Here is a 14,002-nt window from a genome sequence, read left to right on the forward strand (position 1 = left end):
TCAGTTACAAGTGTTTATGGGAACTGAGGGGCTGGGATCATTCGGAAGGAGGCTGCTAAATAAATCTGATGGGAATAATGAAGTAAGATACCATGTTGATGTCATGTAAAGGCCCTTGTGTGTGTGCAAGAGGCTTACCACTAACTTGTCTGAAATCCCAATGTAATACCAAGAAAGCGGTTGCCTCTGAAAAAGGGACATCGAATCTGGTGAATCATTTATTTTCAGATACAATTTAGATGGCCTTGTGTACCTAAAGTAGGGTGAAGGTAGACGACCTTGGCCCCAACCCCCCACCCCACCCCCGTTTTGTATACACACAAAGAAAAACCAAGCGCGGGGGTGGACGGTAGGATTGGTGGGAGTACCGTGGAGCCTGATGGAGGAACCGGACAGAATAAGACTAGGAAACAACATGCAACAGTCAGTTTCCAGCTTCAAAGCATAGATTAAATAAAATAAGTTCTTAGACCTAGCCTTCACTTAGTATTTTTGGATTTATAGATTTGTTCTGGGGAGAAGGTGAAAGAGCATTTTTAAGAGTGACATAAGTATTTTGATTCTCAGGCAGATTATTGCACTGTTTTTGCTGAAAAATGGAGCTGAATAAGAAAGCATTGAAACATAAGTATGTAAGATGGATAAAGATTCTTAGAGATATCAAAATATCTGATGGAAGAAACCACATGTGGTGAATCGTTTAAGCTCTGAAAGAAATGTATCGAAGGAAGATTTCACTTTGTTCCCTAAGGAAAAGGATTAGTGTGAAAACAGATTTTTGTAAATGCTAACAGAACCTATTACTGAGACAAGAAGCAAGCTGACAGCAGCAGGAGGAAATAACTCGTGACTGTTTGGAACCTACACCATAGTAAATTTGCTATTTTTAGTATAGAGAGAAAGGGAATGATTTTTTGATGCTGGATTTATTTTAATTTTAGAGATTGACTTGTTAGAATTTCTTTGCAGACATAATACCTGGATGTAAGGCTCTTACCTAATAGAGGTCATTTCCATCACCTTGTATGGAACTAACAATTTTTTAAAAAATCTTTCAAACTGTAGTAATGTGGCTAGTATGTAAATCATGGTTTTTCATGTGTCTTAACCAGTTGGTTACAACACATTTTTAGAAATTTTATACTTCATTAAAGGCATAAAATGAAGGAAGAATTTTATTTTGATTCTGGTTTTAAGAAGGTTTTTGACTTTAGATGTAAACATAGATGGCAGTTTAAAATTCAAGTTTGTTTAGCCAAGCACATCAAAGCTGTTTATTTCTTTTTCCTTCATCATGAGGTTAGCTTAAGAACTTTTGAAACTGTTTTCATAGACAGTAGTTTATTTGGAAGAGTAAACCCTAAAGTTGGTCAGGTCTTTTTTACACTGTATCTCTCCTGCAGCCAGACTGTTGATCTCCTCATGCAAGAGTCAGGATGTCGTTTAGAACATCCTTCTGCTACCAAATTCCGAAATCATGTCATGGAAGGAGACTGGGATAAGGTAAAGTAGGGCATATAGAGCTGTGTAACTGCTGCTAAAATTATATATTTGATGTGCATTTTGTGACATTTCTGTTTTTCTCTTATACCAATTTTTGCAGGCAGAAAATGACCTGAATGAACTAAAGCCTTTAGTGCATTCTCCTCATGCTATTGTGGTAAGAGGCGCACTTGAAATCTCTCAAACGTTGTTGGGAATAATTGTGGTAAATACACTTTTGTTCTTAGTTTCACATTTATGCTTATGTTAGTAGGTTATTGATAAGTCTAGGCTTCTTCTTATAAAAGATAAGGCCGTAATTTTCATATCATTACCTTTGTAAACTAAGATGAATGTTGATGGTGTTTTAAAGTTTGAGCTTTATATTTTTAAAATCATATTTAATAAATATATCCTTTGAACCTCGTTTATAAATTAAGCTTCTACTAAGTTATACTGAAAGATCTTTACACACTCAATACTATTAATAGGTGTTTTGTATTTATAGGATCAAGAATAAATTATCCTTTTATTCTTTAAAATACTGAATGTGCTGGTAAAGAAAACATTTTTGGGTGTATGTATATCTATATAACCTTAAGTAGCTGACCACATTAAGTATCTTTTTTAAAAAAAAAATCTTTGGGAATTATAATTAACTCGAACCAGCTCCATTGGTGTGCTCATCATTTTCCATTCCTGCATTCCAGTTGTGTGAACTGACAGTGTCAAAGTTTGTATGACATAAATCACTCTGGTGGAGGACTCATGCAAATTTGACCATTGGGCTCTGCTTATTGCCCTTATTTCCTGACAGGATCAATGTCGAAGTTTAACCTGTTAGCCTCTTTCATAAATCTTAAGGAATCTTTTATACTAATAGGCTTTAATTCTTCAGTAGATGTTGGTGAGGGAAAGGAGGCGATCAGTTTTTTTTCCTAAGTCCTTGTGATTGGAAACCATGAAGAATCAGCTGCTGGCTGCTGGCTTTTTAACTTCTAGCTGATTCATTTGTTGTCAAAAGCAGTTTCCTGTCTGGTGGGGGAGGGAAAGAAGGCGAATAGGAAGTGAAGTAGGGAAACCAGCTGTTTGTTGACTGTTACATTTTGATTTTTTTTTTAATTGGGTCAAACATTAATCTTTCTACCTTTGTCTATAAACCTAATAGACCCTCCTGTTCTGTTTTTGGGGATTTTTTTTTTTAAAGAAAATCTTGATTATAAGAGTTTTCAAATTCTTAATATAATCTTTTATAAAAATATAATCCTAGAGAATGGACTTCAAGTGAAATAAGGGAGGAGCCATATGAACAAATATGGATTCATTTAAATTGATGATCTAGTGTTTTGTGGGGTTTTCCCCCCATAAACACTTAAAATACTAAAATGTTTAAGTTACTATTGAATCAGATGCCTGATAATAAATTAACTCATGGAATAATCAATTCTGTGGTAAATTTTTAAAATGGAAACACAGAAGTTACAAACATCTATATTCAGAAAGATTGCAAATTTTCTAGCAAGTAAATTTTCCCCAATCAGTATGTTTGGGGGTTGCTTTTTTTTTTAAAGTGATACCCAAGTAAATTTTGATTGGGCAATTTTTTAATACATTGTTAGCCCTGACAGAATGGAGGTGACCCTAATATAAAGACAATTAAAAAGCCAAAATAAGAGTTGGGGTTCCTTTCCCATTGGACATTAGCACTACTTGTATGGTGACAGTAGAGAACTTGCCCATGGACTATTTTAAAATGTGTGATTTCTTGGAGGATCGTTTTCCTTTTTTAAGCTTCAACCAAATTGTATATGTAACTTTGTAGTAAAAATTATTAATAGGCTCACTTCTTTTTTTCTTACTTATTTGTAGTAATTTGAGACTTCTGTATTGGATTTTGATTATAAATATCTCATTAGAAATCTTCATTAGAAGCAACATGTAAACTGATGAGAGGTAGTTGTAGATAATAAGGAGGAATCCTTTCTTTTTACAGCCTGTTCAGTCTATAGAACATTCTAGGATCTAATAAGAGATGAAGATAAAATCTCTGGCTGAGCCTCACACCATCAAACTGTTTAGGTATTTATAAAAGAAAGGGGTTCCAACTGTATCTCACTTTAAACATTAATGAATCAATTGCTTTTAAAGATTTAGGTCACATTTTTTCACGTAATTATGTTTAGATATACTCCTTTCCTCCACTCCATCTCTAAAAGATAATCTAATGTAAGCATAAATTTGTAATAATACCTTAGAAGACAACTATTTGGGTTTTTCTTAAAAACATAATTATTTTAATTGTATACCCAGACACATTTGATGACTTAGTCTAGACTAAAATTGTATTTTCTTTTTAAACCTGAATGTTTCTGTTGACCCAGTCCACTCTCCCTCTCAGCCCCCATATTTTTAAATTGTTCATAGTCAAATGATTCTACGAATAGCAGAATTTTTTTCTGGAGTTTCTGGAATCTGAGCCTATGAATCAACATATTTTAATTTGGGTTCAGATATGCTTAGCCATGTCTGGAGAATTTGGGTAGATATTTGAGATCAATAACATAGAAAATTTTATATGTCTAGAAATGTTTGATTCTTAATATAATAGAAACATGCTTAACAAAAGTGTTCAAATATTAACTTGATGTACAAAAATTTACTAGTGTATTTTAAAGTCAAATAGTGAGACATTTTAAAAGCCATGGTTTAAATTATAATTCATTTCCCCTTTCTCTGAGTCATGATTTAATTGATATAACTTGGTTATAACCTTATTTCAGAGTTAGTCAGAATCACTACTAAGTTAGCTAGGATCTGCCCTTGATAACCAGACTTTCTCTATATCATAAGTTCTGAGTTTCAGAACTTCACATTGAGTTCAGTTTAATTATATGGGAGAAAACAGTAAATCCAAACAATGGATAGGGTGGTGGGGGACAACCTAAATCCTAAAGATTTACCACATGCACTAGGTTATGCAGGTTCACCTCATATGCAGGATTTACCACATACACTATCTTTCGAGCTATCCTACCTAGTCACTTACCAATTTCAAGTTTTTATTAGATAATAAGAGAGAAGGAATTACTGCTAGGACCAAAGATGCTGAAAAATTATCAAAGGTTAAGAATAATCTCTTACAGAGGTCTAGTTAGGAGGTGGGGAAAGCTGTAAGAAGAGTTTATTTTCTCAACCTGTTTTCTTTTTTCCTTCATGTAAGAAGCATGTCATCTTTTAAAAAAACACATAGTAAAACCATATCCCGACCTCAGCAAGCTTTAATTTTGCTTGATTCTTTAAATTTTTTCAGTAAATAATTAACATCTTTTGTGAAAGATGTTCATTTTTTTGAAATTGTCTTTATACTTTTGCGCTTTAAATTTTGGAAGGTAAAATAATGGCTTTACTTTCTCAATCTTTATCATATGTGTCAAATACTGAAATTGATTCTTAGCAGAATAAACAGTTTCTCAAGCAGAACTCTAGCTGTTCTTGGCCAGTAACTTAGTTACCATGCACACTACCAGAAATTGGTATCTGTTTGAGGATATTCTGTGTCTTAATCTGGATAAAATGACTCACAGAGAAATGTTCTTGCACTGCTTTTATAGCATTCCCTGTACATGCAGAAGTGTGTGTTTATATTGGCTTCTCTCAAAGTTTCACTCGCCTTTCTCTTCTCTCCTGCCCTGCCTCTGCCCCTTAGAAAGAGAGGAGCATGTTGTAGTAGGATATTGATGGGAAAGCAAGGGGGAAATAGGAAATAGCTCTTGGGGCACTGTCCCTACACAGATTGGAATGGGCAAGGAGGCGTACATAGGACCTAAATGATATATATCCCACAAATTAAGACGTGCCCTGAATTAAAACAAAATTTTCCCCCAAATTCTCAATTACTAAGAAAATTTAGTGAAATTAAATACATATGCCACCAATGGCATTTAAATGAAAAAATTCTGCAAGTAAAAGATACTCGAGGTTGATTCAAAAACACTGTAAAATGAAACTCTTAACAGTTTGTTGATAAATGGAAATATATGAATGCTTCATTTTCATAAAGAGTTGATGTTCTTTTCAGAAGATAAAATGGTGAGAATACCCACAGTAACTTTAAAATCCTTTGATTTTTAGATTTTTTTATTTAGTCTTTTGGTTTTTGTCACGTGATGGACTTTAAATATTTTATTTGCCATCTAGAGATTAACATTAGGTTATATGTTTCAAGGCATCTTGGTAACCTGTTTCTGAAACATTCATTAGTCTTAACTTTATGTGTAAAATTTGGTAAATGTAGTTTTTCTAGAGTTACAGGAGCTTATCTCATAGTTTGAAATTTTTTCTGTTCTTTAATTGTCAGTTTAAGATTAGATTATTATCAAACATAAGCAATGTATATTGTAAAAGATGTATTTAAACGTATGCCTAAGTTATATGGGAAGGTATGTTTTGTTAGAAATCATTTTTATAAACTTGTAGGTTAAGCTTTCCTTTCTAAATACTCCCTAAAAGAAAATCCTATAGAACATTTCATTATACTGTTAATTTTTAAGTAAAAGATAATTTCTCCACACCATTTTTGACAGCAGTACCTTATTTTTTAAAGTAAGTGTCTTATTGAAGAAAAAAAGTCATTTGAGGTTTTCTTTTAAATGGATTTGAGATCTTTACTGCTATATTCCTTGGCATCTCTAAGTGTGACTAACATTTCCTGTCAACTTTTCTATCTGCATCATTTGGCTTGCTTAAGCACCACAAGTAGCAGATATGATAGCTGAAGCCCTAACCCTCCAAGTAATGGTCTTTAATTAGGTTTAAGGTTTAAAAGACATTCCAAACTTAATGTTAGTAAAAACTCTTTTGTCTAGCAGAAAGCTGCTAAATGAGTGATGATCACTTTCAAGTTAAAAGTAAAGTAACGGAGTAAAGGAACATTAAAAGTATTGAAGTTAAACATATATCAGAAAAAAACTAAATGTGCAAGGGCTTCACCATAAGCTGGAAATGGTTTGTCCTTTGTGGGGAGGGAAGAGTTGATAATAGTGCTTCATAGTGAAATGCATCAGGATGAGATGCTACCAATACACAAAGACCTTCAAGTTTCACCTTCAGTTGTAGGCATCCCTTTATTGCCACCTGGAGAGAGGGAGTCCATCAAGCTCATGCTTGTCCACTTTAATCATAGGAAACCCAGTACTTTGCACGCCAACCTCTAGTCCAGTTGCTGGTCAACTCCTCTTACCTTTGATAAGCTAAAATCTGACACTTTGTAGCTTTGACCCAGCAGCTCCAGTTCTGCTTTTGGTCTACTTAGTCCTTGTTTCACATTGTGGCTTTTGAATAATTCCTTCATTAACTGGTTTTTCTGCCATCTTTTTTAAACTTGTTGCGTGAATCCCCCCCAATACCCATTAGAGAAGTCAGGCTTATTTAAATTTTCACAGAAAGAAAATTATAGTTGAATGTTTTGAGGACGGAATAAGTTTTCTCCAATGTTGATGCCTTGGTCACTAATGATCTTTTCTAATTTGAGATTAATCATTTAAAGCAGAGTTTTATTAAGATGTAAAACTGAGCAATTGAGTCACATGTCATCTGTTGTGACCCTATTAAATAGATATTTTGAGTCATTTTAAAGCTTTATAAAAATTATTTTCAAAGGGCATAGTAGAATGGTTTCTACTGTTCTGTTTAGGCACAAACATTTTCTGAAACCTCCATCAACTTTTTTCCCCTGACTGCTGCTTTCTGTCATGTCAGAGGATGAAGTTTTTGCTGCTGCAGCAGAAGTACCTGGAATACCTGGAGGATGGCAAGGTCCTGGAGGCACTTCAAGTTCTACGCTGTGAATTGACGCCACTGAAATACAATACAGAGCGCATTCATGTTCTTAGTGGGTAAGGAAGCTCAGTTCTTAGACTTCAGGTTGAGAAAGAAGCTGTTTGTATCAAGGTTACCATTCCAGAGTTGCATTTCTTTTAACATTTTCCCAAGATCTGAGTATTGCTAAATTCTTGGGTGATACTTGTTGGGTAGTTTCACTAATGTGTATTCAAACTATTTTTGTCATCCTAGGAAGCTTTCCATATTAGAATAGAGGTATTTAAGTGAATGAAAAGAAATATGTATTGACAATGAAATGCCATTTCATGATCTTCTGTAAAAGTCCTATGGCATAATGTTCTGTAGATAAAATAAGCAGTGAAGTTTCCAGTGTTGCATTTTTTTTAAACATATACTTGTAGCAGGTCCTTGCTAAGCATTTTATATACACAGTCTCATTTTATCCTCACATCAACCCTTTAAATGTTAGAGGGCCCAAAACCTTGGTTCTGGTCCTCCTTCTGTTCTGTCTACACACACTTCCTATGTGATCTCCTTCTGTGCCATGGCTTCACATACAATCTATATGCCAGTGGCTCATAAAATTACCCTCATCTGAACTCCTAACGTATATATCTAATAGCCTGCTTGATAGTGTCCATTTGGAGTGTAATAGGTATCTCAAAGTTATGTGTTCAGAACAAAAATTCCTGATTCCCATAATCCCTCCACCCACCCCCACAGACCTGTTCTTCCTCTAGTTTTCCTCATCTCAGTAAATGGTAGGATCCTCTACCCACTTCTTCCAACAAAAATCTTAAACTTCATCCTTGCATTTTAATCTTTTAACTGTGACATACAATGTTTGTGTAAGGAAATTGCCCATAGAGGGCAGATATCAAATTTGACATGGTTTTTTCCTCTTAGTTCAGTGTCCTTTGAGTTATACTATGTGACCCCCCCATAAACAGACACACATTTGAAACCTTAAAGTATAATGTGTATTCAAAAGGAAGCAGAAGTAATCGTGGATAACTTTTGGAAATTTTTTTAAAGAAAACAGTTTTTCGTAAAATTGTTAATAATTTTCCTCCCAAAAACTTATTTTAGAAACCAAAATTTTTGTAGTGTCCAACTTCTTTTATGGGGTTTTGTGAGTCTGATTACTTACACTATTAAAAAGTAAATTCTCATCAGCTAAGGTACGTGTGCATGCTCTGTTGCTTCAGTAATGTTTGACTCTTTGCGACCCTTTGGACTATAGCCCGCCAAGCTCTTCTGTCCATGGGGATTCTCTAGGCAAGAATACTGGAGTGGGTTGCCGTACTATGCTCCAGGGGATCTTCCCCACGCAGGGATCGAACCCACATCAAGTCCCCTGCGTTGGCAGGTGGGTTCTTTACCACTAGTGCCACCTGGGAAGCTCCAGTCAAAGCATATTTATATAGCAAATAGCAGGAGAACAAGTAGTCCTGCTATTGGGTAAGAGGCTATTAAATTCTTTAGCTGCTAAATGCAGTATGCAGTTTAAGAAAGTGGTGATACTCATGTTAACTGATACATTTATGTATACCAGATAGTAGACCAAGTACTTCATGTATTCCATCTTATTTAATCCTTACTACTTCCCTTCTTAATATCCTTTTTACAAATAAGAACAGATTGGTCTGAGGCCAGAGTATGAAGCAGAATAGGAGGAGAGTTACTTGCCAGGTCTAATCTCCATGTTTGATTAATGCCTTCACTTCTTTTACTTTTAAAGCCAGTTCTGGGTAGAGGTAGAACAAGGTTAGAGTCACACTTCCAGCATGGGGCCTTTATGTATTCTCCAGAATCCATGAATTTAGCATTTTTACCTCCTTTGGCAATATAGTGAGTAATAAAATAGTACCCAAATGTTCTTCTTTGGGATCTCAGTAACTTTCATAAGATCACACAAGGATGATTATCTAGTTATACCATTTCTTGAGTGGCATTTATGATAAACTCTTGAAGATATGTTGTTTTTGTTTATTTAACTTAGTGTGAATATCTTTGAAGGTTTTTTGTTGGGGATTTTTTGTTTTGTTTTGTCTTAACTATTGAGGAGCAATTAAGTTAACATAGTGATTAAGAGCAAGTTCTACAGCTACAGTGCCTCAATTTATTTTCCTACTTTACCTCTCCTATGCCAGTTCCTTAAGCTTTCTGTGCCTTAGTTTCCTCATTTATAAAACTAGAATAATAGTGTTTACTTCATAGAGGATCGTTATGAACATAAAATGAACCAATATACGTTGAATGCTTAGTAAAGAACAGAGCTCGGCACACCATAAGAGCTACGTATGCATAATGATACGTAACAGTAAATCTAAGGATACTGGTGGTGGTTTAGTCACTAAGTCGTGTCCGACTCTTGTGAGCCCATGCAGTGTAGCCCACCAGGCCCTTCTGTCCATGGAATTCTCCAGGCAAGAATGCTGGAGTGGGTTGCCATTTCCTGCTCCAGGGGATCTTCCCAACCCAGCAATTGAACCCAGGTCTCCTGCATTGCAGTCAGATTGTTTACCAGCTGAGCTATAAGGAAAGTACCAAATCAAAGGATACATTCTATTAATTGATAGCAAATAATGATGTCTGTCCTGCTGTAACTTATATTCATGTGCCAGATTGTATTAATGAATTGGGTCCACTGTAGAAATTTCTTCTTGATATATATTTCTTGTAAGAACTAGATCTCCAGAGTATAATCAGTATTTATCCATGATGTTTAATCCCAAGAAAAAGGTTTGATATTTGGTGCTTTCTTTGTCATATTTTTTAGGTATCTGATGTGTAGCCATGCAGAAGACCTACGTGCAAAAGCAGAATGGGAAGGCAAAGGAACAGCTTCCCGATCCAAACTGCTGGACAAACTTCAGAGTAAGCATCTTCATCTTTGATGTTTCTGTATGTTCTCTTAGAAAGGATACTATGAATCCATTAGCAAGACTTACATCTAGACATACTCTTATCAAGTGGTTATATAGGAGGAATGAGCGGGGAGATCCATTAGGACACCCTTTAAACCAAAGGCTTCAAAATCCACCATGGAGTCAAAGAAGCTAAACCTCAGGAGTCAGTGAGTGGATGCTGGTCCCAGAGCTTGTCTCCTTCCATTTCTTTTATGTAGTGATGCTCCCCTTAAGATTTTGTTTGGGGGAGAAGTACTGTGGTTAGAGAAAAAACATGGAAACCACAGCTTTAAGCCACAAGTGTTTTAGATAGAAGCAGACCTCATTGTGCTTCTCAGATACTGCATTTTTTTATAGATTGAAGGTTTGTGGCAACCCTGAGTTGTCAAATTATGGTTAGCATTTTTTAGTAATAAAGTTTTTTTAATTGAAGCTTGTATAGTTTTTTAGACATAATGCTGTTGCACACGTAATACACTACAGTATAGTATAACCACAACTTTTATATGTACTGGGAAACCAAAAAAGTTTCTGTAGCTCACTTTATTGTGATGTTCGCTTTATTTCAGTGATCTAGAACCGAACCCTCAAAACCTCTGAGGTGTGCCTATTTTTTTTGTTGATTTCAAGCGTAAAGCACCAGTTTCCTTTGGTAAATTATTTTACCCTCCCTCCAAATATTTTTATGTAACTTCCAAATTACAGGAGACATTTCCTTTTTGCCACATCTTTATAGTAAAAAACTGTCTTTCCCTCTTTAGTTAAACCATATCCTATGTTTTCATATTGAAGTGAGAGTGGAGATAACTTCAGAATCAGAAAACCATGTTGTGGAGGGATAAGGCATTAAAGGATTGAAATAGATTGGTATCGATAATAAAAACACCAGTTATTCCCTGCATTTTCACAGTACCTTGGCATTAGATACAATTTGATGAAACCTGGAACTTGAGTTCTTCCTCCATTTTGGTTTGCTCCTTGTTAAGTGGAGATTTTTCTTATACTTTTAGTGATGCTTCGTCTACCTGTGGGACACAAATATCTTTAGATTTTATTTTCATCATCACTACCTTTTCATTTTCTGTCAAATTTTTGTTTTTGTTATGTTTTTGTTGTTGTTTTAGGAAATTCATTTGCAAATTAAAGCTCTCCTACCCAAGTGTATTCATTCTAGTGACAGTGTAGCTGTAGTTGCTGACAGATACCCATAAAGCTTACATGTTACTTCATTTCACCCAGAACTGCTCTGTTTAAAGGTCGGGACACCACGCAGGTAGGGGCAGGCACAATAGAAGATGAGTCAGATGTCCTAAGTAAAAGTAAACTGTTCTGTTTGGTTTTTTAATTTTAATTTTTATTTCTCTTTTTAAAAATATCTTCTATTAAAGCCTATTTACCACCATCAGTGATGCTTCCCCCACGGCGTTTACAGACTCTCCTGCGGCAGGCGGTGGAACTACAAAGGGATCGGTGCCTCTATCACAATACCAAACTTGATAGTAATCTAGATTCTGTGTCTCTGCTTATAGATCATGTTTGTAGTAGGTAAGAGGAAAATGTTTTATATTTTAAAATAGGCTAACATTTTACAAACTCACTTAGAAATTTATTAAAATGTTAGGGTTTTGTTTTAAGAGTTTTATCCTGTCACCATAAAGCAATTCATGTTTGCTTTAGCATTTACAAATATAGCTAGAACCACTGAAGTTGGCAATTAAGAGAAATTTGTATATGTTTGTATAGGAAATTACTCTTTGAGAACTGAAGCTGGTTGGCCTGTTTGTTCCTTTACTTGTCTGTGGGTTTGGTTGGTCATTTTTTGTATCTGGCCTTTTTTTTTTTTTTTCTTTTTTTTTTTTTTAAGAAATTGTAAGTGATCCTGTGTGAGAATGCCAGTGACCCAAGCCTTTGTTGTCTTTGGATGCCAGAGACCACTTAGTTATTACCCTCCCCAGTCCCCACCCCCACCCCCCGCATGCCCCCACCCCATCCACCCCCTCCCAGACATTCTGATTATTTTAACTGTGGCCCAAATTATTTTATGCTCATGAAGATCATGGAAGTACTTTTCATAATGGAAGCTCTGCTTTTTAGTTGAAGGTAACCTTTTGACTAGAAATACTTGTAATAATAGGTATTAATTTTCTGGTTTGGGTTTTGTTGTCATAACCTATGCATCTGCATAGTTTAACTTATAAGAATTCAGGCTTCACTTTTGATGTTAGAATTATTTTGAGTATAAAAGTCCCTACCATTTTAATAATGATCTCCAAAATTTCAGCAGAGCTTTCATTTTTAAGATACTGAAAAACAAGATATGAAATCTTTCAAACTCCAGAAGAAAATTATTTGGGTCTAGTGAACCAAACATGACAGCTGCAATGCACATGCTCTATTTCTTTTGTCAAAGATCCTTGGAGAACTATTGAAAATAACATGACTAGGAAGAATAAGAGTGTATATGTGTGAGAGCTTCGGGAAGATGAGGAATTTCTGAATAACCATAAAACATGTATATGTGCCCATATATACTATGATTTAAGATAATCTTTACTTGCTCATAAACTACTTTCATATATAGTTGATTTCTCACTTCACCCTCCCCCATTGCAATTTAAAAAATAGTAATAATTGAACTATTGTAAAGTATTGGATAATTACTTGGTGCACTTAAAGGAAGTGATTAGAGATCCTTTTCATTTATCCCTTGTTACTCCTTAACATTGCTTTTTTATTTGCTTATGAGAATTTTTAAGTCTTTTCATTTCAGTTGAACAGAGGTAGGAGGAGAAGATAGATTAAAAGACTATATGGGTTCATATTTAATAGCTCCTTTGAAAATTTGAGATCAGTGTTAAAATTAAGGCAATTGTGAACCCGAATTTTTTTTTTGGTATGTGAATTTATTGCTGGTGGTATACATTGAAAGGTATATATGGTAGACTTTATGGTTCAAGAGGTATCAGTAAGTTGAGAGCTTGCCTTCCTGTTTGGAAACTGAAATGTATGAGAACATGACCTCCATTTTTCTTACGTTCTTTAATTTCTATGCCAGTATCTGTGAAAGTAAATGATGGACAATATTTATTTAGTCTGACTTTTCCTAACCCTCAGATCAGGGATCAGGCTCCTACAAACCTGCATGGAAAGCACTCTGTTTACACAGGAATGAAAGAGTTCCTGCTCCTCAGAGATAACCATTGATGACTGGAGGTCTTCCTAGTTGTCACCGCACAGCCCCCCCACCCGCTGCAATACCTCCACTTTAAAGCCAACTTAAAATGGCTGCCTACTGTACATTCACAATACCTTCCTTACTGCTTCACTCTTCAGATTTCTGTAGTACTAGGGCTTATGCAGTCAGCACAACACCAGAACTTTTTTTCTCCTGATCTGCATTGAAGAGATTTTATTAGATTATATATATTTATATTTTTCACAATTAGTGCATATATATATTTTTTGGTTAAATTTGATCAGTAAAGTACAGGATTTTTTTTTTTTTTTTAATCTGTAGAAGGTTTTTTTGTGTGTGGGTTTTTTTCCCACCAACAATCAATGGAAGGATGTTTCCACAGATAGCTTTTTATTTTTATAAGTATTAGTTTTTAGTAAAGGATCATAAAATATTTATAGAATGTTAAGGTATTTAGCTTGATTTAAATGCTACTTTTTTCAGTTTGATTTAGGAAGATCCTTATATTTTTAACAAATTTTAAATTTATTTGAAAACAAAGATAGACTATCATTTTAATACCCTAAAGTTA

At 34.9% G+C, this 14,002-nt stretch overlaps 1 protein-coding gene across 2 annotated transcripts in view; it reads left to right on the forward strand.

Moving 5' to 3' along the window:
* WDR26 (WD repeat domain 26) overlaps positions 1-14,002 on the forward strand; it is a 35,409-nt gene that overhangs the window by 1,376 nt on the left and 20,031 nt on the right. The window contains exons 2-6 of one of the 2 annotated variants that reach the window (XM_043486027.1): positions 1,404-1,503; positions 1,604-1,708; positions 7,240-7,376; positions 10,106-10,203; positions 11,624-11,780. In XM_043486027.1, coding sequence (XP_043341962.1) covers positions 1,404-1,503; positions 1,604-1,708; positions 7,240-7,376; positions 10,106-10,203; positions 11,624-11,780 — 597 coding nt within the window. The remainder of the gene's footprint in view (positions 1-1,403; positions 1,504-1,603; positions 1,709-7,239; positions 7,377-10,105; positions 10,204-11,623; positions 11,781-14,002) is intronic. The other variant, XM_043486028.1, reaches the window with a different exon arrangement.

The sequence above is a fragment of the Cervus canadensis genome, chromosome 13 (genome assembly GCF_019320065.1).
Source record: "Cervus canadensis isolate Bull #8, Minnesota chromosome 13, ASM1932006v1, whole genome shotgun sequence".
In the NCBI taxonomy this organism is placed as follows: Eukaryota; Metazoa; Chordata; class Mammalia; order Artiodactyla; family Cervidae; genus Cervus; species Cervus canadensis.